Genomic DNA, 26,773 nt, shown 5'->3' with positions numbered 1-26,773 from the left:
CTCTAAAGGAGTGGTCCCCAACCTGGACCCCTCTGGACCCCCAGACTGCCTTGCAGGGAGTCAAAACGTAGACCGGCCGTGGGTCCCCGAGGACTGACTTGGGAAACACTGCCCTAAAGAATGACATCAAACTGTTTTATCACCACTTCTGACCTGATGACAGTTTCATTAATTTTTTATGGCGTGTTTAGAATAGAATGTAGATGTTCTGAATCTCTCACTGCTCTCCTTTTCACCCACTTCTGGAGCTGAAGAGATGGGGTGGCCCTATGTAGAATCCACATATTCATGCTGTTCTGCTGGCTGGATGAGCGTGCACGTTGGAATCAGCATCACTGCTGTAATGATGAATAAGCACACAAACCGCTCCAAGTGTGGGTTGCCCATAGAATCCTTATTTACAAATAATGCAGACCTCATACGCTCATGGTTTGGAATGAAGACCACAAAGCCCTTTGATGGTTTTATAATGTCAGAAGTATGGGAAGCAGTTTTGAAATGTGAAAGTTTACCGGCATCAAGTTCATTCTTTAAGGATAACATCCTTTATTCTAGGAAAGAATGACCCTCAAAGCTGACGTTCACCACACTGAGTGGCAGACCTACCTGCTTCACCAATGAGCTGGGCTGCTTGTTTTGCTGGAACAGCAGTCTGTATAACAAATAATACCCAAACCGCAGTAATTTGGAGCAGGACAAACTAAAATGAATGGAATGGGACAGAACTGACATAGTGATTCAAAATAGCAATATGAAGATGTATTTTTAAAGATTCACAACTAGGTGCTACATGTGAGCCTTCCCTCATTTTAGGGTAATGTGACAGACGTAGTCATTATTGCTCTTTTGCAAATGTACCTGCAACAGTTGTGTCTTTACTTTATATAATTAGATTCCATAGACAAATGAGTTCTGTTGCATTTAGCTGCATACTGTTTTTCGGGAAATGCGTACAGCTTTTATTCTCGTTATTATGGAATATAGCATTGATCCTACTGTTGATAAATTGGTACTTACAGGATAAGCTACCACAACGTATATTTGTTGTTTGTGACTGTCGCCTTTGCACGTGTAAGTGAAAACAAGCACAAAATGAAGAGCGAAGTCTTCACTTTTCTGGCTTTGAGTTCCCCGACACTTAAAATATAGAAACTGAAATACTATAGCTTATTTCATTAAAGGTTATTTGTTTAGATTTACACCAGAGACGTAAGTAATATGTTTCTGCACAAACAACCAAAATATCAATCTTTATGACACTAATGTCCCACCATATATATTAAAATTGTGTCTGTAGTGTTTTGCAGATCAAGATATTGAGGTTTTGTTTAAATAAAAATGGCTAATCACAACACTGACTTGAAACAAATCTTTAGCATGTGTTGAATGATTTCTTTCGCTTTCTATGTATTTTTTTACATGCACAGACAAATGAATATTACAAACTTAGAAAGCATACAGTAGACATAAGAAGAATAAACAAAGTGAACATGAATTAGTGCTCTGGTCTAGATGATCCAACCTTTATTAGCTTCTACGACAGCTGACATCATTTTCAATATGTCCCTTTATGTGCAAAGAGAGGATTGTTTTCATTTTGGTTTCTGCAGATAATAAAATATTTATTCCTACCAACTGGTATGTTAGCTAGTTGATATCTCAATAGTTTTCTTTCAAAGAAGTGTCTTTAATTTCTTTTTCTGTTTAAGTTTTTTTTTTTAAGTTTTCTAGATTATCAGGTTATACTGTAATTATCATTTCTATACCCTGGTCATCAAAAAAAGTATTTTTTTCTCAACCTTTCCACTTCTATCATCATATATCTCATAATAAAAGATTAGCTTACACCAGCATGAAGACATACTGATATTTGTTTGCAGGTATAAAATGTCACTAATGAGTACCTTCATGCATGAAATAGAAAACATCAGACCAAAAAGTATTGCTGACTTCAGTTTTCCCTTTTCACAAAGCAATAATAGAAACTGGTTGTTGTTCAGTGTTTCTCTTGTGTCAGAGTCACACGATAGCAGAGCTCCAAGTTTAGGCTCGTCAGGGTTTACTCTGAATTTCTGTTTTGTTACAGTAGCTACAATCCATCCAGGCTCAACTCAAACTGCGACAGTTGATGCCTGCTTCACCAGACTGTATGTGTCGCATTGTGCTTTTCTAAAGTCTCTGTCTGTGTTCTCAGAGGCTCCTTCCATGTCCAGATGCTAAACATTCTGCCAGTTGATGCGAATCCTGCTTTGGAGGTGGCTGTGAGGCTGTACCTTGCCGCTAAAGCAGGGATCTCAGGCCGCTGTTTGGCTACCTGAGATCGCAGCACTCCCTTTTATCATGCCTGCTCAAAGGAGAAGCAATGCACTGTCAACATGCCAAGCCTAAAATCGGGTGAGAAATTATATAACATGCAACGCAGCGCTTCTACTTAGGAATAAAAATATACATGCCACCATAGTGCCTAGCAGCCGAGGAGCTTGTGGTTCCCCTTCAGCGTTTGCCCAGCCAAAAGAGACATTCCCGCAGCATAGCTCGCGTGCTTTTTCTGGGAGCCTTGCAGGGGAGACGCTCACCAGGGACTCCTTCTGTAAGACACATAGCACCACTGTACAATTGTGGGTAAATTTTAAGCATGCAAAGTCTCATTGTCAGAAATACTGAAACAACCACTCTCTAGGCTCTTTCAAAATCATCTCTGTATAAGAACCATCAGGAAATTCACCACACTATGTTCCATGCTACAATACAACAAGTGAAAATGTTGAAAGTGCATTTTTCTGTCCCATCTGGCCTTGGATTTTACCAAATGTGACATGACTTGGGCCTGATGTCAAAATCGGGTGTCGGACAGCTTTGAGCAATTGCATTCCAGGTCTTGCAGCAGCAATATGTGAGCTTAAAAGTTGGGTATGTTTGTTTCCACCATCTGATCTCTGGGCCCAAACCTTATGCAGTTAATTGTTTCTAGTAAGACACATTTTCAGAACAGTGCTTCTTTTTCAAAATATATAAAGAGAATTCTGCTCTTTTTATAAAACAGGCACTTAATCACTCTGCCCCATAAAAAGATTTGTTCTAAAGAAGTGCCAGGAGCTTTTGATTTATTACTTTTAATTTCAGGTTAAAAAATTGCGTGGGAGGTGATTGTGAGATCATTTTTCACAGTTTTTGGTCATAAAAAACCACACCTTGTAGATATTAAATAGCATTTGGATTTTAAAACAGAGAAGAAAGATATTATACATAGGAACAGCGTCACTCGCCATATTTGCTGTGTGGCAGTCATCCCCAAAGACCTATGGTATTAGAAAGTGTTACGGGGGAATTTTAATATTACCACACAAACCACATCAATGAAATGGATGGGTTATCAAGGGGCACCAAATGCGTCACAGACTGCACAACAAAATTCACAATATATATTAAGTTTTTTTTTTTTCCGTCATTTTAGAGTAGTTTTTTGCTTTTTTAAAATTGGACCTTTTTTTTCCCATTGCCATCTTTAGCAAGACACACCATGAGAATCTGTGAAGGTGGTTCTGGCCCATATGAAAGCCAGCATTGTGCCTTCTCCCATGTTCTTTTCATACTGCATTCTATGGCTTTCCTACTATCCTCTCGTAGTGTGGAGCTTCTATGTAACATTGATATATTTGCCTTTTAGACTTTGCAGCCTTTAGCCCATATACCGGCAAAGTTAGCTAATTTATGCTTTTTGTTGATGTAATCCCAAATAAAGCTAACAATGGTTGAGTCTTCTTTACAATCAGCCTAGCTTGAGCACATTTATTGATTATGACTTAGATGCAAGAAATTCATTCGCATTTTAGCCATTAACAGTCAAACACGGACCATTTCTTTTCTGCCAATAATTATAGCCAGCAGACTTGTCACTGAGTTAAATGTCATAAAATTGATTTCTTCTATGTGATCCCCAAACCCCTAAAAACTACATAATAAAATGTAGCAAAATAGTGTGTAATGAACAAGTTCATTTTCAGGAGGAGTATTTTACATCAGCTTTATTTTATCCATCCTGTTATTTATTCATCCATCATGTTGTGACCTATTTAGCTAAGCGCAGTAGACTTTATCAAGGAAGTAAAGTATCATGCAGGAAAAACAGGCAGTATACTGATCTGATTACGGCTAATGTAGTTTTATCATTTTTTCACATTTATTTTTTAGCTAAGGTAAAGATGTTAATATTAAATACTTTATATATACCATCCATCCATCTTCTGTCACCACTTGTCTTATTCAGGGTGGGGGGGGGGGGCGCCTATGCTGGAGGCTACAGTTGCAAGGCAGGGAACAACCCAGAATGGGGCACCAACCCACAGCAGGGCACACTCACACACCTACGGGCAATTTGGGTGTTGGGGGGGGGGGGGAATCCCACGACAATACGGGGGGGCAAGTAAACTCCGCGTACGTGGATCCATGGTGGAGAAGTAGGGGTTCAGATGGTTGTACAGTTCGCTGTCCAAGCAAAACTAAAAATGCATTGCAATATGACGCATTAAATGCATCGTCAAGACAGGGTAGCTCTCAGCTACTACATGCAGGAAAAGGTTTTTTTAGATGTGTGTAATTAATACACTCGGACCCGCAGATGGACAGGTCGTTGAGCCTTTATGCCCGGCTGAGTGAAACAGGCAACAGGGATCAGACAGAGACGTGGTTGTACCAGCGGGGTCGAAATCCGGGTGATCAGGAAGAAACGGCAGGCACAAGGTCGGGATCTGGGACCGTGGTCAAGGTCGCTGGCGAGAGGTTCGGTTACCGGGGAATCTGTCCGGACACACAGATAGGTCACAAGAGGAACTCACAGGGAGGAAGAGCAAGGGGAGGAAGGGCAGGAGGGAGAGTTGTGCAGGGCAAGCAGGGTGGAACGGAGCTAGATGGGAGACACGGAGAATTACGCTCAGTTTGGTTCTGTACATGAAGCAGTACCTCGTGTTGGACTGCGGTTATTGTCGTGCTTCATGGGCATTGGTCCGAGGCAGCTGCTTCCCATTGCCTGTCCACAGGTGGGGCGTGACAATGTGATTGAAGTTTGGAACCCTGTACTAAAGATTATTAAGCAGACACATAAACTGCAAAGCAGGTCTGTCTGATTACGATTTGAAAACAATCAACATTTGTAGTGCCACAAGTCCCAGATGCACAGCGGTGAACAGTAAAGCATGTTGAAGTGTCATTTTTCTTAGATTAGGTGCCTGTGCTGATATCCATCCAAAGAATACCTGCCTTTTTAACGTAGAGACATTAAAGGGCAAAGAGAAAGAAAACTCTCTGAGCTTAGATTATATCCTGTTATTGTGCTGTATAATCTGCAGCACGCTGCTCTCTTCCAGTAGAGGGATGGTTCAGTATTCCATGTACTGGGTTAGCGACACGCTTTGTCCATTACTTACCACACCCGTCATTTCTCTCTTAAAAATAAATAAATAAAAATAAATGAACATGCTATTCTGTCTGCCCTCTCCTACCATTTAAAAGACCACTCTAAATGGTAGTTATTCTATTTTTTTTTTGTTTAAATGCCTCTAAATTAAGACATAAACATAACAACATAGGTTTTCTAACACATAGATTGGCTCCTGTATGACTTAACAGTAACAGTACACATATAGACAAACACATCATTATTATACATAACTGTTACCCTTTTCTGTGATTTTTACTGATATTAGTTACTGGTTTTTACAATATTCAAAATACTTCAAAAACAAATGTATTCTAAACAAACCTTGTTTGTTGTTCATAAAATCTTGATGTAGTTGTATTTTTGAAAATGTGTTTAGTCAATTGTGTTTTATTCAAAATCATCAGTTTGGCAAAGCAAAAAATGTAACCATTGTAGCTATAATTGCTATAAAACTTTGTGAACAAGCACAGTGGTAGATGCGATTAGAGCAGTAATTCTATGTCCTGCGCTTTTGCTATTCCGTCATAGACCTTTTTTTCGTGTTCTCTCTGCCTGCATTGGTAACCTGATTTTACCGTTGCGGGGGGTTCCTCATCGGCAGGAAATGCTGTGAGTCTGATTAAACAGGGCAATTATTACCTTGATTATTTATTTAACTATTTATTTGTTTGTGTGTGTGTGTGTGTGTGTGTGTGTGTGCATGCGCTGGGGGAGGATTTAATTTTTTTTATAACAAATGCCGGTAATAAGCTGTATGGCCTATTGGTGACAATTCAGCAGAACATGGCAATGCACTGCATTCTTGCTGATGCGGAGGCCTGCATTGTTTGCATTGCCATTAAAGGCCGAATCAGCCCTGGGACCTCCAAACAAAGCTTTCTCACAGAACTTTGACACTCCTCTGGCGGTTGGCCACTGGGGACCACGTGTGTCTGGATTGGCTAGCCCGGCCCCTCGTCCCCATGATCCTTTGCTATCCCAGCGTGACAAGTCTACTGGCAGCTCTTTCTGTTTAGCTTCATTTCAAGTGGCACTCTATAAACAAAATGCGCTTTTGCAGACCAAGGTTTGCCAGAGTTAACCACGCTGCTTCTGAGGCTAATTGTAAATTTCCAGATGGCCTAAATTACGTCTCAATAGTAAATTGCAGACTCACCCCCCTATTACAGAGTTTCAGTAGTGAGCGCTTCAGGTAATTTGCTTGTAATTAACTTAAGAACATTCTGAGTTGTGCTGTGGCAAGATTCTGGGAGCAATGTTTAAGATACTACGGTTCTTTTCTCTTTCCATTTGAGGCTTAAGTGAAAAATTACTCCAATGACATTACACAATAGGAAGTCTGCAATCATTAAAACTTGTACTTTTAAGTTGCTACCAAGGTAATAAACCGCCATATTCTGCAATAAAGTGAACCTATTAATTTTTTTGTTGTTTCTCTTTTCCCCTACAGGCTATACTAACAAGGCTCTTTCATTGATAAAGTTAACTTTGTCTTCATAAATTTCATTTGGTTGAAAAGATTTTATTACTCTTCGCAGTGATGTAACTTTTTGGAGTCACTCAAGGGTTCTTGACCTCAAGCCTCGACAACTTTGAGACACAATGAAACACACAATTCTATAGATGAAATCAGCTTGCCTGCCAAAAGCAACTGGAAAGCTCATCTACTTTATACTGACCTGTCTACAGCTAGCAGACAGCTTGAACAAAACATCCTTGTTAATGTTAAGGGGTAACTGAAAACATTTAAATGTTATTGTCAGGGATCTGACATTATTAGAACATCAGTCTCCTCTAGAAAGTTTTGGGGATGAGCTTTGTGTGCTTAGGTCTAGCCTTTTTATAGTGATGAATGTGTAAGAATACCAATTGACTCCAGATGGCAAGTACATCATGGTATACATTTAAATGCATATCCTGGGATGCTTCTTGTTTATGGGACTTTTTAGAACTTTCTTGTGCGTTTTCCAGTTTGTTTTTTTTTTTTTTTGCTGACTTTAGAGATTGTATACAAGTATATAATTTTTCATTTTGTTACCTCAGATTTGTTACCTGTGTGGGTGTCTATTTCAAATAACAGTAACTGGGTTTACACTGAAGTGTGACAGCGGCCCTGTTAATATATAATAAATATATTTAATTGCATAGTTTGACCACTTTACCTGAATTTAATTTCTTTGAGGTTGATTGTCAGCTTTTCACAAAAGATATGATATTTTTATATTATATTATATATAATATTATATATATTATTTTATATTATATTATATATACATATATTTATATATATATATAAAGTAATTACTTCAAAAGCATTGGATTTCAGGGTCTCTTCTGGTAAATTTACTATAAGCACGGCACGATGTTTGTAAAGGCAGTAGAAGCTAAATCAATGGCATTTTAAGTTTATGCAACTTCATACTCAGCCATGAAATGAAATAGGGATGTATTTATTCTGTTTGCAGTTTAAAATTTTTAAAATAACAGATTCTGAAAAGAGTGGACGCTTAATTATGTAAGGCTTAGTTGCAAGCTTACAATATTTACTCATAGGTTACTATTAGATGCGATGGGATACTTGACTTCCTCCTGGTGGCGTCTGCATACTGCCTGTATACTGCCTTATTTTGAAAACTGCAAAAATAAAGATACACTATTATAAACTCAAATGAAGAAACACTGGAGAAGCAGTAAGAATGGGCTGAAGTAGTTATCACTGATACATCTGTGCAAGATGAAGAGCAGAGTTCCTGGATCAGACTTGAGGAAAGATCAGAGGTCCTCTCTCGACTCATGATTTTCATGCTCTTTTTGTGTTAATGGACTTGCCACGTTACTCCATCATATCATATGTAACAGATCAACATATCTTTGTTTTCCCTAGCAACTTCTCAGTAGAATTACGTAGGGGAGAACCATATGGCTGTAGGTCACGGTCTGACAGAATATACAGGAAAGACAAATGTATCTTCTCTTTCCAAGTTCATTTTTGAACTTCAAGGCTTGTTATATTTTTGGAGAATGTTTCTGGAAAAAAAAAGATTTATAACGTAGGCAGTATTGTTTCGTGTTGTCTCCAATAGCGATCATCCCTATTTACAAACAGAGTAATGTTACATGGTTCATGCTAACCTTTTGTGTACTATCTGATTTGTGTTGTCTTTAGACCTGCCAGTCAAAGGCATTTGACCTCTCCGATGGAGTCTCCCAGTACGCTTGGTTCCCATGTCAAGAGGCCCAACAGCAGTCTTGGAACCCTCACTACTGGCTCAAGGTTAGAGCAGATTTTCAAGTGGACTGTCGGCAGATATTAGGGGTACATATGGAGTGAGTTATAAGCAAAAAGGCATGTGCTTGTTTGTTTGTTTTTTTTTTGTTTTGTAATTACCGGGAATGTTTAATGTGCTTGGATGCAATGAAAAGTAAAAAGTGTCGTGTATTTGAACAGATATACATGTGTGTAAGAACATTCCCACACGGTGTCATTCTGTTTCCCTGCAGGCACACTATTCTCACCCAATGGTTGCTGCTGCTGTCATAATTCATTTGGCTGCAGATGGGACCGGTTACATTGACCAGACCCAATGCAATATTACTGTTCAACTAATGGACACCAAGGAACAGATACACAGTTTAGGTTTGTGTGTTTTTGTTTCCTCTGATTGTAGTTGATCAGACATCATAACTATGTCATAGTGGGTCGTACAATACCCTTGAGTGGAGCCTGCCTCAGATAATTCTCAATCTGTACAATTACATTAACCCAGTAATTCGGGTAACACACAGCAATGTGCCTTGTTTACACCTGTCTGAATGGGCGATCTCCTTGTTTCTATCATCTGCCAGGGGAATGGCGTCTAAGCTGTAGGAACAATCCCTTGGTGATTCCTGTGCACCATGACCTGAGCATGGCCTTCTACCGCACCAAAGCCATCGTGGTGAAGTTTCGCTCACATTTGGTGGCCATCTCTGGGGTGGGCCTCCGGTCCTTCCAATACTTTGACCCCATCACCATCAGCGGTTGCCAGAGCAATGAGATATACAACCCTATGGGTCAGAGGTATGTTACCCAAAGCATAGTAGATGCACTTGTGTAAACATTGCTTATTTCATTAGATGGTACCAACTACTTTGAATATTTAATATACTACCAGTGTATATAGAAAGCAGGTTGATTTTGCGCAGAATGAACACTGATGTCAGGAATCTATTTATGATAGGTCACACGACTTGGATAAATTTGCTTTGTAGTCCTGTTCCTGCCTGTTTTCTTCTTCTTCTTTGAGAGGTGTCTGCTGTAGTCTTTTTCTGTCTAACAGTGCCAAGAATACAGGTACTCAGACGGAAGTCAAAGGCAAACTGGTCAGAGTAGCATAGGGTGACCAGATAATCCATGTCAGGGAGGACACTTTGAGCTACTTCGGGTTTTACAAACTACTTCCAAATTAAAAGGCTCCTGTGCTCGGCTAAAGAGTTCAGCTCTTCTTGTGCTTTGACTGGTTTGTTTCCTTGACTGAAAGACTCATCCAGCTGTTTTACATTAGCATTAGTGACACATGCATGCTTATAGGAGACTGACCAATCAACACACAGCAAGAACTCGGTGCTCAAGTGAAATCCAAGTCCGTTTAATTGAAATGGTAATTTACAATTCCTGTCCTAGCTCAGAGTGTCCTCCCTGACATGGATTATCTGGTCACCCTAGAGTAGCATAGAGACAAAACCACTCAGTGCGTAGCTGGGCACACACACACACACACACACACACACACACACAATTCTGTTGGCATTGGCTGTACTGTCGTGTAATCTGAGCCTGATTGCTCCCCTGCTAAAATCTCTTACCCCATGCAGAGCATTGAGGTAATCAGGAAATAATGATAATGACAATTATAAGTATAATAATAACAATAACAATTGAAATGTGTAGCTCTTAACAACTCTCAGCTTAATACTGTATGGTTTTTATTGTACTGGCATGGCAAAGTGTACAGTATGAGTTTGTGGAATAAAGATGGGTCCATTACTGCGAGCCAAGTGGTTGGAACACTGGACGGAACCAACATCATGGACTTACGCCAAAACTGCTTCCAAGGGATCTTTGGTATTTCACAACGGTCGACCTGTTGTTGCTTCAGGGTGCTTTTTCTCTAAAAACAAAGTACTGTCCAAAACAAGCCCTGTTTTGCACACCAAGATGGGCACTTGGCTTTATTGATTCATTTCGTGACATATTTAGTATTTAAAGAAAAAAATATTTCAGTTCAGGTTTAGAGAGCAGTGATAAATAATTACCCAGTGGATGTACCCTTTCATTTACTAAGAAATGATGAATTCACATTCGTTAGCTTCTGAGAAATCATTAGGATCCTTTAGGATGTTGGTTGTTTTTCTTGGTTTAGAGTACAAGTTGGATATTTTCTTGGACACAATATCGCGAGAGACAAAAGCATGGTTACCTTAGACTTAGTGGCTGTTCATTGCCTCATCTGCTTCCTCCTCTCCTGCTTCCTCCTCTCCTGCTTCCCCTTCCACTGGTCTTCTGGCCTGGCCTTGTGTCAGATGTGAGTAACAGGCCAGTAATTTTGTGCTGCCAACACCATGTCTTTTGTAATACTTTTCTGCTGCTGTGAAAAACACCAAGTCCCGGATCCCCCAAAGTTGTTAACAACATAGCTATTAACATAATCCAGTTTTATGTTCCATTTTTGGGTAATAGTACCCCCCCGCCCCCCTTTAGTTTGGTTGCAGTAGCTTTACACATTTCAAGGTGGACATGTGGAACATATTTGGAGACCCTCGTTTGACCAGTTTTCTTAATATGAATTCTTCTCTTTCTGATAGATGCCTGGTCATCATATGCAAAAGGCGTAATTTTTGACTACTGTCTTTCAATTAATATTTTGGGTCCATCCATCCGTCCATCCATCCGTGTTCTAACTGCTTACTTGGTACAGAGCTGCAGGAGTCTATTCCAGGAAGCACAGGGAACGAGGACACCTTGGATGGAATGCCAGACAGCTGCAGGACACACACATGCAATCAGACTATGGGAAATTTAGAAGTTTCAATCCGCATAGCTTCACAGAGGCAGGGGCTGGAAGCAACCTTAGAGGTGTGAGGCTACAGTCTTACCCACCGAGCCACTATGGTGCGAGTTTATTTAATCAATTATAATGTGTAACTATTAGTGAAAACTATTAGTAATTGTGATTATTTGCCGATATGATGTCATCACCCCATTATATATAGTATTTGTATGGTACCATACACGGTCATGAAGGAGTGAGATAATCAATACTTGTCATACACACACACACACACACATTTTCAAATTCAACACCTTCTTTCTTGTCTTGTTTGTGGCTTGAATGTAATTACTTCTTAAGCCCCTGCTGCAGGCCTTGATTAGCCCAAGCTGGTGCAGTAATTCTGTTTCTGTGAGTAGTGAAAGCAGAAACACCAGTAGATACCAACAGATGCTTGAGTCACTGGGACAGTCCACCGCCCGTCTCGGTTTGCGTTAAAAAAGAAAAAAAAAAACCGTGCTGTCGACTGCAGTTGACCTCCAGGGAGCATATTTCAAATAGCATGGGCTTGAGCACACATGCGTGTGTCGACTCATTACTGCATACGTAATGAGAGACGGTGGCCCAGTAACATCCCTTGATGTTGTGGAAACCACACAGAATAAATGAACAGCGCTGCGTGTTTTCTCACCTCCACATGCCAGGAAGCTGGTTTTGTAGCTTCTCTGCTCCAGGGCTGGCAGATATAATGGCTGACAGCTGTGCTTAGCGGGCCGAGTTTGTGTTTTGTCTGTGTTATGCTGTCCAGTTACCGCTCTAAGTCCCGCATCCGGTCGTCCAAGCCGTTCATCTGATAAGGAGAAGTAATTCACCCAGCACCACTCTACACTTCACATCTAGTGCATCTTCAATAAAACCTTTACGCTATTAAATCATTTTTCAACAACCTAGGTACTCGTAGGCAAAGAACTTGTTTGGATATCTGAAACTGAGCCGGAATAATACATTTTAGCTCTTTATTCTTTTAGATAAGACCGTAAAAGGGCATTCTTACCGTGGTATGTAGTGGGACCAGTCCCAGTCCCAGTCCCAGTCCCAGTCCCAGTCCCATTCAGTTATCATATGAAATATTTGAAATAAACCATGGGAGCTTTTTTGTTTCTTTCCAAAAACTGTTGTCTATTTTACAGCTTTTGGTGTCTCATCAAACACTTTGAGAGGACTATATAACAGTAATGTAAGTTGGTGCTGGGCTTTAGACCTTCTGTATAAATGATTAATGAAGGTTGTCATTGTGCTTGTAATGTAAAATGGGAGCCATTTTTCCACTCATAACACTTTTATGGCAGTGTCAGGGTTTGTTATGAAACTTCAGCTGGGCATTCTAACACATCTGTGAATAGGTGCAGCGAATGTGAAGTAGCCATAATTCGCCTTTCCTGGCACGGGCGAGTACATTAACACTCACCAGTGTCAGATAGTGTCATTAAAGCACTAGGTTCTGTTCAGCTTTTTCGGAAATTTATGAAGACTTTTTCAGCAGTCTGAATATAAGGTGGAATCATTTCCCCCCATGACGGTTTTATAACAGTACCGCTAACTGTGTCATATTCTTGCGCGCTAATAAATGGGAGTAAAAACGTACTTTTTCCTCAAATAATTAATTTTAATTAAGAACAGATGAAGAAAATGCACCTTTCCAGCATAACCAGCTAGTTACTCTAATACAGTATGTACCCAGCAAGTCCATAAAAATACTGTTTTGTACCATTATAGACTTCTCATTTATGTATGGATATAATATTTATCCATAAATTGATAGCGTATTTTATTTTTGATAGCGTATTGACTTTTCAATTCTAATGTAAAGTAACTATTACTACTTTCTTATTAGTTCTGTAGTCAAATTGTTCATGAATTCAGTTTTATTATTGATTTCTTATGAGCTGTGTTTGGGTGTTCTGTTACGTGCTCAATTAATTTGATGTGTGAAGGTAAATGTTCTAAATAGGTATATTGGATTTAATAGAAAACAGAGGGCATTTATGGTGCATTAATTTAGACCCTAAAGGAAAATTGTGTATCCACCCATTTTCTGTAACTGTTTGTTCGGTGTTGGGTCACAGTGAGGCTGCAGTCTGTTCCCGGAGGAACAGGGGTCTGTAGGGGACAGGGGTCTGTAGGGGAATGCTCCTCCAGCACTCTGACACACACACAACGCGATTCTCTAGCACTTTTGCAGTCTTGAGTCTGTTACAAAAATTTACATTGTTTTAAATTGTGCCCTTTTGCATGTTGTTACTGAAAAGTCACTTTATTCCTTGTTTGTGTTAAGAATTATCAGTGCATTTACCAGAATTGTTAATACATGAGGTCACCTGTGATGCAGCAAACCTTTACAGCTGACCTCACATCAAATCGAAATGAATTTATGGAGCACATTTAAAGCAACAAAGGTCGACAAAATCATGTAACATGTATACCATCCTTTCAAAATGGATTTCTCTATTCTTTTATTATTATTATTATTACTACTATTTTACTATTATTATTATTATTTTTAATTCTTTTGCTTTTTTTGTAATATTATCCTGAATTTCAGTTTGAGAGTTTATTATGTAACATGTGAATACCCCTTTTGTTTAGGTTCTTTTTCAAAATGCTTTTATGTATGACCCCATTGGCTGGTTACTGGTTGCAAAGTACTTTTTGATGTTTTACTCTCGAGGTTTGAAACCACACCCCTCTGACAGAAAGGTCAGGGCCCTAACCTACAACATTCTGCTTTTCCTAGTTGTGTTCATTACTCATGCGAGGCCATCTACTGCCAAGGGCCTCTCATCCGCAATGCTGAAATGGCATGCAGCAGTCCCAGATACTTCAATGGGGCCCGCTGCACAGTCACTTGTATCCGTGGATATGTGCTGCAGATCCACCGGGATGATGACATCATCAAGACCCAGGTAGGGCCTAATGTACCTATAACAGACCCAATGGGAACGAACAGGGTTTTTTAGAGTCACACATTTGAGTTTAGTCGATGCTATTACTCTTATTCAGTCATGAACAGTACATTGTGTTTTATGGTTTCAGCAGACATAGCAATCTTTTCCAATCCTGTTTGATAATCTCCCAAAAATAGATGGTGCCACATATATATAAATTAATGTTCCCAATAAATGCAGGAGCTTGCAGATGGGAGTGGTCTGAGGTGTTGGCTTGTTTGTGGACTTGTGTCTCTTTCCCCGATCTTTATTTGGGAAGGATGACGTCATGGGAACTGGTGTCCATTCAGCAGAATTGTAATCCATGAAAAATGAAAAATTAGATAAATAAGGTTGAAAGGTTTCAAAAAAGCATTTTATATACACACTGTGCCTCTGTATCACCTGTATCATACCAGCTATATTTTGAACTTAGCAATAATATTGTACCATCTGTCAGATGACTGTAGGTCACAGATTTCTAAACAAGTAATAATAATAAAGAATAAATTTCAGGCTTCATTATGAATATAGGTATTTATTTTACTATTCGAAAAGTGGCTTTTCGTAGGTTGATTAGCAATAAAAATGGCCATTTATGCTATACTCGTATACTGGGATATGGACCAGTATGAATGCTTTTTTTTGGGATTTTGTATGTATTAAGATTTTAGTTTTGCATAGGTCGTTATGTGTTTTTTTTTTTCTCCTTGTATGTGAACAAGTTCAGGCCCATTTCAGCCAAACGTTATTACAGCGTTTAACGAAAGCTGTAGCGTACGCAGTAGGGATGTAATTCGTTCAGGTCTATTTGCCGTCCAAACACTTTAAAGCCCGTACTCCCTGCTGGTGCCCTCCCTGGGGCGAGCACTGGTGACACAGATGCGGATCACTGCCGCCTTTCTCTTTTGCTCCCCTCTCCGGTACTTCTGCATGCCTACCACAGCCAGGCAACCCTTTGGCCTCGACCCGCAGAGGGTGTTCTGGCACATGGGCCGTTCACACATCAGCACCCGGCCGCCATCCTTGCCGCCTGGTTCAAATGGGGACGGCCATCGCAGGCAGGGCACGTACCCGGCGATCCTGCAGGCGAACCACTGCTTTGTTTGTGCGTCTTGGTTTCATTTTGTTGATTTGTAAATGGGCTGACACAGAATACACAGATTATAGCCCACATCAGAGACACAAACACAAGCAGCGGAATCTGCTTTCTGTGTTAACCAGTGTTGTTTTGCTTTTTCTCCACGGTTGTTTTTTCACTGTTGGTCTGAGAAGAAGAAAAAACAACTCCAATTAGTACAAAGCGAACCACCAAAACGGTTTATTTTGAGTGCAAGGAAACAGCACTAAGCACTAAACAGCATTTAAAACTGCAGCTTCCATGTTTCTGTGTATGTCTGTCTTGTCCTGTGTGAGATGCTGTGTAGGGGATCATGGATAGAAAGGAGGAAGATTATCACAAGGTGGGTATCCCCACCACTGCCTCAGTTTTGGTGGTCTCAGCCTCAGTTTTTGTCTTCTTCTGAATTGACAGGCTTTTCAAACTGACTGGAGCTTCATTCATAGAATGTAGTGCAGAAAGGAAGATGTTTGAGTAGAATGCTGTTTATTTTGAATATAGTGTAATCTTGCCATCATCCCTTGTTGATTTCCGTTGTAGTGCTGGTCACACTGCTTTGTGTAGTGATAGTCTGCCTTTCAGCAGCTCATCACATGTACTGTATGCTCACAGAACGCATGTCACAGGAGGGAAGGGACCACATTGCAATAGCTCAGGCTCTCCGGAGAAGCATGCATGCTTCGTGGGGACAGCGTTCCTTTCTAAAAAGAATGACCACAGGTTGTGTTTGTTAAGTAGAATATCACCACAACAGCTTAAAGCATCAGAGAATGAGTAGCAGCTGGAATGTGCCAGTCGCAGCAGAGAAGAGAATATCATCTGTGATCTGTAGGCTGGTAGGCGTGCGGGAGGAGAAGGATACATTAATCATTAATCATCTCATGTTAGACTCACACCCATGATTATTTGTTCATTAGTCAGGTATTTTATGTGGCATTTTATTTTAACATTTTGGGTGAGTGTACCTCGCAGATTAAACTGCATACCAGTGTTACAGAAAGTAAGGCAAAGGCATGTTTGGGGATACCAGGGTTCATAATTACTCTGCTGTGCAGACCCCATCCTAACTATTACCATATGATCTGCTGTGCAGACCCCATCCTAGCTATTACCATAGGATCTGCTGTGCAGACCCCATCCTAGCTATTACCATAGGATCTGCTGTGCAGACCCCATCCTAGCTGTTACCATAGGATCTGCTGTGCAGACCCCATCCTAGCTATTATCATAGGATCTGCTGTGCAGACCCCATCCTAGCTATTACCATAGGATCTGCTGTGCAGACCCCATCCTAGCTGTTACCATAGGATCTGCTGTGCAGACCCCATCCTAACTATTACCATAGGATCTGCTGTGCAGACCCCATCCTAGCTGTTACCATAGGATCTGCTGTGCAGACCCCATCCTAGCTGTTACCATAGGATCTGCTGTGCAGACCCCATCCTAGCTATTATCATAGGATCTGCTGTGCAGACCCCATCCTAGCTATTATCATAGGATCTGCTGTGCAGACCCCATCCTAGCTGTTACCATAAGATCTGCTGTGCAGACCCCATCCTAGCTGTTACCATAAGATCTGCTGTGCAGACCCCATCCTAGCTGTTACCATAAGATCTGCTGTGCAGACCCCATCCTAACTATTACCATAGGATCTGCTGTGCAGACCCCATCCTAACTATTACCATAGGATCTGCTGTGCAGACCCCATCCTAGCTGTTACCATAGGATCTGCTGTGCAGACCCCATCCTAACTGTTACCATAGGATCTGCTGTGCAGACCCCATCCTAGCTGTTACCATAGGATCTGCTGTGCAGACCCCATCCTAACTATTACCATAGGATCTGCTGTGCAGACCCCATCCTAGCTGTTACCATAGGATCTGCTGTGCAGACCCCATCCTAGCTGTTACCATAGGATCTGCTGTGCAGACCCCATCCTAACTGTTACCATAGGATCTGCTGTGCAGACCCCATCCTAGCTGTTACCATAGGATCTGCTGTGCAGACCCCATCCTAGCTATTACCATAGGATCTGCTGTGCAGACCCCATCCTAGCTGTTACCATAGGATCTGCTGTGCAGACCCCATCCTAACTATTACCATAGGATCTGCTGTGCAGACCCCATCCTAACTGTTACCATAGGATCTGCTGTGCAGACCCCATCCTAGCTGTTACCATAGGATCTGCTGTGCAGACCCCATCCTAGCTGTTACCATAGGATCTGCTGTGCAGACCCCATCCTAGCTGTTACCATAGGATCTGCTGTGCAGACCCCATCCTAACTGTTACCATAGGATCTGCTGTGCAGACCCCATCCTAGCTGTTACCATAGGATCTGCTGTGCAGACCCCATCCTAACTATTACCATAGGATCTGCTGTGCAGACCCCATCCTAGCTGTTACCATAGGATCTGCTGTGCAGACCCCATCCTAGCTGTTACCATAGGATCTGCTGTGCAGACCCCATCCTAACTGTTACCATAGGATCTGCTGTGCAGACCCCATCCTAGCTGTTACCATAGGATCTGCTGTGCAGACCCCATCCTAACTGTTACCATAGGATCTGCTGTGCAGACCCCATCCTAGCTGTTACCATAGGATCTGCTGTGCAGACCCCATCCTAGCTGTTACCATAGGATCTGCTGTGCAGACCCCATCCTAGCTGTTACCATAGGATCTGCTGTGCAGACCCCATCCTAGCTATTACCATAGGATCTGCTGTGCAGACCCCATCCTAGCTGTTACCATAGGATCTGCTGTGCAGACCCCATCCTAACTATTACCATAGGATCTGCTGTGCAGACCCCATCCTAACTATTACCATAGGATCTGCTGTGCAGACCCCATCCTAGCTGTTACCATAGGAAGCCTGGCTGTTTGTGATTCCTTCTGCCAAGGTGTTATTGAAAGCAGTGCGTGTACTGGAATTCCCACATCCCCAGTAGGAAAAATATCTCATGAGGTCAGAAGAAGATGGGGGACAGGAGGTTTCTGTTTTTTTTCTTCTATTTTGGAGGGGGGGGGGGGCTTAAGGAAGGCTTTGGGGGCCAGAAAATATCTACCCGAGGCATCTGTGTTGAATTAGGCACAGTAGCCAGTGGTAGTTAAATGCTCAGTGGAGGAGCAATCGGCAGCTGTAAACTCCATGCATGCAGGCCCCCCCACACCCCCCCGCCCAATGGGAGGGCAGTTCCCTTTTCCGACTACTATTTACTGGCCATTCCTGTGTGTTTTTGAGAGGAGACTGAAAGGGTTAGGGAGGGCGTGAGGTCCTGTTGTTCACTCATGACAAAGTGGGTGGGTGGGGGGGGGGGGGGTGGAGTTGCCCCAGTAAGTGCCCCAACATAAAAAGCTGCTTCTTAGCTTCTTTCCACGTAGCCTCTTTTTGTTTTCTATTCATCCCACACTTCCTGTTGTTGCTCCATACCGCTTTGGTCATTTCATTAACACCTCTTGTAATTAGGCAAATTTAGGGATTGCTGAGGTGGGCTTGAACAAAGAAAAGTAACATACAAATATAATATACAAGTAACATACAAATATAATATACAAGTAACATACAAATGGCATACTTACTGAGCCTAAGTCAATTCAGTTCAATTTAATTTATCTTTACATAGAGCCCTTCACAGCTGAGTCGCCCCAAGGCGTTTTCATGGGTGTGTTGTGATACATTAACTGAATAACTGAACTATCCGAATACAAATAACTGAATCGTGTTCCTTGTTCATCGTTTTTAATCACTTCTATTTTTATTTTTTAAATTTTATTATTTGTCTATAAAAGATTGCCCACTTTTTTGTTACACGTGTATCTGCATAACTTTAAAAATCAATTTTACATAAATTATTAATAGGTTTAGTGCTAATAAGTTTATGTGAAAATTACTGGAATTGTTCAGTTTCTTAATATTATTATACAATATGTTCCACCAAAATGTCAAAGATGAATTTTAGATGTGATTTCTAGCAGCATCTGCCCATATATGTTTTCAGTCCTTGGTTTTGTTGTTGAAATTATTATTATTATTATTGTTGTTGTTTTTGTTTGTTGTTGTTGTTGTTGTTAGGTTTGTACTGTTGTTCTGTTAGTTAAACTCCTTACTGTTTATGGGGCTGAGGAGACTGTTGCTAGGGGATTATCAATGCCGATGAATGACAAATGCTTTTTAAAATTTTCTTTTCAAACAGACAAATGCATTGTTTCCATTTTCCTTATAATACATATGGAGTAGCTGTTTTTAAATATGCACAATACTCAAAAGAGTTGTTATAATAGCATGATAATATTTCAACTTGTAATAAAAATGTCAAAAGTAATTTAATAGGCTAATGAAATATAATATAAAGAATATAAGACTGAAGCAAATCAGGAACTACAATGATATAATGTTTAAGTTAAAAGGATTTTTAAAGCAATTTGTTGCAGTTGTGTTCAGTTCCTCACACACTTGCACTTCCTTCACACTGAGGGCGCTAATGCTCTTTACAGTTACCTAAAAGTGCAAAAGTGAAATGCACACGAATATAAAGGGATGTCTGGAATGTTGTGTGTCAGCTGGAGGCAAACCTTTTCTCAGGAACACCAAGGAACTGTCCAAGTTTCCCAAGGTGTTGAAGGCCTGTAAGACATAGTCATCTGTCAACAGGCAGAGAAAGAAGAGAAGGAAAACGGGGGATAGAGGCTGAGAGAGATGCAGTTGTTGGTGAAGAAGTGCAAGGCCGGGGAAAAAACAGAAGTGCACAGTGAGAAAGAAGGAAAAAGGTGATGAGGTTGTAGGTCTATAAACAGAGTATAAACTGGGGTTTCACCTGCTACTCTAACAGTAAGACGACAGAGAAGCCACTACCTTTGCTATGTAGGACAATGGTGGTTCCCCAGTTCGGTGTGCCTGCATGCAATAAATTAGTGTCACAGAAGTTCTGGGATATTTTAGGGAGTCTTACAGGAGTACATATAAATATATCATATTCATTTCCAATGTGATAATTTGGTATATGTCATCATTTTTAATAAATGATTAATTGAATTCATTATAAATTGAATTAATTACAATAAAATAAATTCTACAATTACACACTCCTCAGCAGATACTGGAAGGCCATAGAGTCAAAAGCTGCTTATTTTTCTAATACAAACCAACAGACTGCTTCATCTGTTCACAAACTAGCTGAATGTTTTAGGCCGCAGTTTTCAGAAGGCTAATTGCAGGGTAATTAGTGTTTATTCACCTCAAAGACCACTGTTCATTATGTAAAACTAACAACGTGAAAAAGACCAGACTGTTCGCATAAGTTAGTGGTCCAAACTATAATTCTTTTAAACCATGTGAAATGCCGTCACGAAAACAGCCCTGTAGTCTGCTGCAGAGGACGCATTGCGTGTGCATGTCTTTCCACATGTGTGCGAGAGAGAGTGAGAGGCGTTTTCATCTTCATTGGAGCCTGCGGGCTGTTCGCTGGCTATAAATACGAGCGGTTGTCTAATTAATCCTCAGACTGGGCTGGCGTAGGTCCGGCGGGGCTGGTGAGAACAGTGAGCAGTGACCGCTGCTGTCTGGGGTCTACCGAAGGGATTTCCTAGGCTTTCAGAAGGCTGGGGGGGGGGGTGCATTCTGTCTGCCTGCAGAGGTGACAGCATTGCCTGATTTATAGCTACTGTCATAATAGCAATCAAAAGTTGTAGCAACATTCTTTTATATCAGGTTGTTAAAACTTTGTGCGATGCCCTATGGAGATGACCTTTCAGACTGAAAGAACTAGGAGAGGAGTAATAGACAGGGAATCGTATGACCAATGGCTTTTTGTGTCTTTGTTTGTTTTGTTCTTTTCATTTGATTTTATTATTTAAGAGTAAAATGTGCTAAGTGCCTGAGAACTTTATGTGCGGTAAGCACAAGCGGAACAGTGGGGTTACATTCTGTTTTACAATATAAAATAATATGTCATAATACATCTTTAAACATAAAAAACGAATAAATGCATCAGTTATAATATTGCTAAAAAGTCCTGAGATTACTTTGTTTTCAGCAGTCCTATATATATATACACACACACACAATTTAATAACATTTTTTATCAAAGAGTATAACGGTTCTGTTACAGGCATTTATTTTTCCGGAATGGTGAACTTAAGACAGTTGAACTGGATGAAATCTGTAAAACATTTTTACTTCACTACAACATGCTGTTTGTATCAGTTAAAAAAGGATAACACAGAAAGGCCTGTAAGGTTCTGGCTGGCTGAAGACCTTACATAATCTTCAAATGGTCTCGGTCTGAAACATACACTCATGCACACACTTGTGCAATCCCTTGTGTGGTCTTCGATTCCAATTTTCAGTCATAACTCCAGTGCACAGTGACCCGAAAAGATCTGTTTCCAATAAAGGATCTCCAGCGAAGGAGCGGGAGAAAGGAAAAGGAGAAGTGGAAAAAAAGACACTGCTTGCGACTGAGTCTGGATTGCATTTTACATTCTGTTTCCTGCTGTTTTGCTCAGTTTCTGCTGGTGGTACATTTTCTGGAGGGTGCAGTACATTAGATAAGCACTGGAATCCAGAGCATCGCTTCAGTGCTGTTTCTTCAAAGCCCAGTTCCCCAGTGAATGCATGCTCTCCTTTCCCAGGGGGCTGTAGGTAATCCTGGTAACGGAGGAGTCGCATGTATGGAAGGGAAACAAACTTCCCTCCTTAGCTATAATTATTAGCAAAATACTAGCTAGGGATATATTACAGTACATTCATGATTAATACTGCCTGTTGTACATTTAAGGATAATGTTACACAGTGGCAAGGTCACTGTAAAATTTCTTTCTGTAATTTAGTAAAAAGTAATTCATTGATAAACTGAGGCTTAAGTATAATATTATATGTAGTGTATAGTATAGTAAATATTAGTGAAAGATTGCATACAAGTTGCACTTACGGTGTGTGGGGTGTGCATGTTCTCCATGTGTTTGCATTTGTTTCCTCCAGGTACTCCAGTTTCCCCCTACTGTCCAAAATATGTAGTTAGATGAATTGATGGTGATGTAATAATGTAACATTGCAATTCCTAAAGCCCTGAATGTAGCAATGAACAGGAACCGAAGTCCTAGCTCTATTTTGAATTAGATTAAAGGTATGTACTAGTAATTAGTAAGGAGTCAAATATCCATCCATCCATTTTCCATACCCACTTTTCCTTTTGTGAGAAATCTGAAGTTCTCCCAGCAAGCCTGCCTGTCTGTCTCCTTGTGGCCTTCTGTCTCCTTGCGTGTCCCGATGCTGTTCAGTGACTCGCTCTGCCTCTTCACCGCTGGTGTTTGGTACATTGCACAGTTGCACAGTTGCACAGTTTGTATTTTGTCTGTGGCTCTGTCCTCTGAGAGAAGACAATAGCATTACTTAAGGAGAGTTAAAATGCAACAGTGTTCTTTGGCTGGGACAAGTGGAAACGGTTCTGTCCAGTTTCTGGCAGCCTCTGTGTTTCTGTGTTTTCCAGTCAGCGTCCTGGTGACTATTTTATTAGTACTATACTACTGTAATTTAGACATTCATGCAACCTGAAATTATTCTTAACCATATGTGTAAACTCTTTCAGTCTTTCGAACTAGTGCGTAGAAAGTAAGGTCAGTGGATGAAAAGGGCTTTATAGGATTCTTTTGGATCGGATTACACATTGACTTATTATTTTTTTATTATTAATTTAAATTGACTTGCTTGTGTTGGCTGTTTTCTGAGCAATACATTCTTCAAGTAGTTTTATTTGCCTCCAGGTCTCTGAGAATGAGCTCAGTAAATTTATGCAATAAAAAGATGCAATAAGACCAATAAAATATATAGGATACAAATTGTATTGAAAGCCCCATACAACATAATGCTGTAAACAGTAGTGGGTCAGACCTGAATTTGGAAATGTCTTCAAATAAACGGCATGCTGTTCAAGTTTCAGTTATAACTTTTAAGTGATTTACATGGCATATAATTGTTATGAATAATGTTCTAATGTAAATGGGTTGGACAAAATAATAGAAACACCTAACAATGTGTTAACATCTTGGACCACTAAAGAGTAGCAGCACCATTTTCCTTCAAAATGGCTTTAATTCTTCTTGGAATGCTATCAAACAAGGCCTGAATGTGTTGTGGGATACAGAGCCATTCTTCAAGATTAAAAGCCTGCAATTCTTTGGGGACGGAGGTGCAAATCTACTTTGTACTCTAAAATCCATAACTTCCTATGAAGGAAGATCTGGTGATAGGGAAGGCCATTTGACCTCATCCTGGTGTTCATGAAACCACTCCTGAGTTTGTTTAGTGGTGTGTGCAGGGACATCATCACCTTGGAATATGACGAAATCATGGAGGAAACGTGAACCTGGTCATGTAAAGAGGCCTCATATTCCTTGTCTGTTACACACACATGCGCAGTAAACATTGAGCGTAATGACTTTGATGGGGTGGCCTGCCCACACTAACAGGCTTTGTAGTTTGAGGGCATCCTTTGGCTTTTTCCAAGTGAAAGATGACTTATCAGACCATTTAACTTAATCATATAGCAAAAAAGTTGTTCACCTTTCTCCCGGTTATACAATTCAATTTCATGTGTATGGTGCATTTCCACAACATTTCATTGTATCAAAGTGCTTTATATTTTCTTCACAATGTCATTATCTGTCTTTTTGCCATAGCTTTGGATGCAAGTGGCTGCTCTGCTGTTAATTCTGCATTTTTTAGTCACATACTACACATTCAGTTCTGTTGTGATTTTTGAGGCTATACCTTTGTGTTGATTATCAACTGGCCTGTTAAGTGTCTGTCTATCTAGCTTTGACTATCTGCTATTTCTCTTTGCTGGTGCAGTTTATCCTTTTGAAACCTTAAATAATTTAGCAGTTTTTGTGGCTGTTGCACCTGCTCTTTGGCCTTGTTGGAGTTCTATTGCTGCCTGGTATTGCCTCGAAATGTCACATTTTCAAAGTGCTGGTTGTTTGACCTCTAATAGCTGATACATACTGGTTACTGCAATTCAGCCTAAAATGACTCACCTTTGTAGTTTGTAAGTGTGATATAATTAGTTCAAAGTCCTTTTTTGTGTGGTATCTATTATTTTGCCAAACCTCTACGCTCTCAGAAAAAGGGTAAACATTTGTACCTTTGCTTGTCACTGAGGCTGTACCCTCTATGGTTTGCCAAGTGGACCCTTAGCTGTAGGTGTTTGTACCTTTGATGGTATGCAATAGACTCTGAGGAATGTTTCTGTACCATTGGTACATTAATGCTGTTTGTACCTTTGGGATGTTCCTCAGAGTCCACTTCTGTACCTTAAAAGATAGAATTACGAGTAACAAGCAAAGGTACATTTTTTTGTATATCCACATTTAAATATCATGATTCTTGCTAATGTGTTGGTAAAACCATGGAATTGAGAATGAATGTAGCAGCATGGACAGACAATTCCTGTTTTCTCCTTGTCCTGCAGTCAGACTCCATAGTAACTATCACCTGTGCCGATGGCAAGTGGAACAAGCAGGTGACCTGTGAACCTGTGGACTGCGGACGACCAGACAAGTACCATGTGCACCCAGCTGTCTTCCATTTTCCTGAGGGAACAACCTATGGCAAAAGATGCACCTTTCAGTGCAAAGAGCCTGCTCAGCTCGTAGGTGAGCAGAACCGAGCGGAACCAAGCGGAACCGAGCGGAACCGCATGGATGGCATTGAACACTAACGGGAAAATGAATCCAGAGAAGCAATTGCAAGCTGAATGTTTCTAATCATATGCAATTTACAATCGCACATTACATGACATGGGAAAGGCAGAGAGCTACAGAATTGGTCAGGGTTTGGATCAATAAACATAGACAGATGCGATCAAAACATATGCTGTGGAAACAGCCATTGGGGTCAGATCACAAATGCGAAGGGCAGACATTAACAGTCAGTCACAAAACAAGGAAAAATCATCTGATTAAATACAACATGATTTTGCATCTTTATGTATTTTCTATATTGGTTTGCAGTAGCTCCATTGTGAAGAAACTTTGTCCAGCTTGAACTAAAGAACAAACGCTTTCAAAAAGAGTTAAATGATGCTTTTATGGCTGTCATCTCTGCGTCCTACCTGCCCAATGGCCTTTCCTTCTGTCATATCCCCACCTCCCCAACGGCCTTCTCCATGTCATATCCCCACCTGCCCAATGGCCTTCTCGCTGTCATATCCCCACCTGCCCAATGGCCTTTCCTTCTGTCATATCCCCACCTGCCCAATGGCCTTCTCGCTGTCATATCCCCACCTGCCCAATGGCCTTTTCGCTGTCATATCCCCACCTTCCCAATGGCCTTCTCGCTGTCATATCCCCACCTGCCCAATGGCCTTCTCGCTGTCATATCCCCACCTGCCCAATGGCCTTTCCTTCTGTCATATCCCCACCTGCCCAATGGCCTTTCCTTCTGTCATATCCCCACCTGCCCAATGGCCTTTCCTTCTGTCATATCCCCACCTGCCCAATGGCCTCCTCGCTGTCATATCCCCACCTGCCCAATGGCCTTCTCGCTGTCATATCCCACCTGCCCAATGGCCTTCTCGCTGTCATATCCCCACCTGCCCTCAGGCTCCAACAACACTCTGACCTGCATGGAGGACGGCATGTGGTCTTTCCCGGAGGCGCTCTGTGAACTGCGCTGTCCCACACCACCCCCAGTTCCCAACGCCATCCTGCAGACCCGGCGGTGCAATTTCACCGGCCTGAAGGTGGGATCTTTCTGCAAGTACAAGTGCAAGCCTGGCTACCAGGTGTCCAACACCGACAGGCTGAGAAGGTGAGGCCATCTCTGTTGACACCAGTGCTCGTCTGATGTTGGACATTAATGAATAAATACAGATCTATTTGGGACACAAAGTATTTTTGTTCAGTTTGATAAACTACTTGAGGGTTGCAATCTGTCATTTGATTGTTGTATTTTCGTAAATATGACACTGAAGGTAGTTTGCAGTATTCACCTTTCCATTTGTCCATCCACCCCCATTCGTCATTATCTCCTAACCACATAAACCTGATCGGAGTTGGGGGGGGTGGAGCTTATCCCAGATAGCAAAAGGCTGGGGTGGATCCTCCAGGGGAAGCCAATCAGCTTGCAGTCTGGTTTTGCTTATTTAAATCCATTCGTTAATTTCCGTGCCATGAGGTTCATGTCCTTTGCATTTGTCTTTTAATTCT

General features: G+C 41.0%; 1 protein-coding gene across 5 annotated transcripts in view; it reads left to right on the top strand.

The window, feature by feature from the left end:
- pappab (pregnancy-associated plasma protein A, pappalysin 1b) overlaps positions 1–26,773 on the top strand; it is a 142,025-nt gene that overhangs the window by 85,659 nt on the left and 29,593 nt on the right. For all 5 annotated transcript variants that reach the window (XM_072703524.1, XM_023809601.2, XM_023809602.2 and 2 more), the window contains 6 exons: positions 8,604–8,711; positions 8,939–9,074; positions 9,284–9,497; positions 14,261–14,429; positions 25,036–25,219; positions 26,168–26,375. In XM_072703524.1, the coding sequence (XP_072559625.1) occupies positions 8,604–8,711; positions 8,939–9,074; positions 9,284–9,497; positions 14,261–14,429; positions 25,036–25,219; positions 26,168–26,375 (1,019 nt within the window). The remainder of the gene's footprint in view (positions 1–8,603; positions 8,712–8,938; positions 9,075–9,283; positions 9,498–14,260; positions 14,430–25,035; positions 25,220–26,167; positions 26,376–26,773) is intronic.

This window comes from Paramormyrops kingsleyae, chromosome 2 (genome assembly GCF_048594095.1).
Source record: "Paramormyrops kingsleyae isolate MSU_618 chromosome 2, PKINGS_0.4, whole genome shotgun sequence".
In the NCBI taxonomy this organism is placed as follows: domain Eukaryota; kingdom Metazoa; phylum Chordata; class Actinopteri; order Osteoglossiformes; family Mormyridae; genus Paramormyrops; species Paramormyrops kingsleyae.
This window is presented reverse-complemented; position numbering and strand designations above follow the sequence as displayed.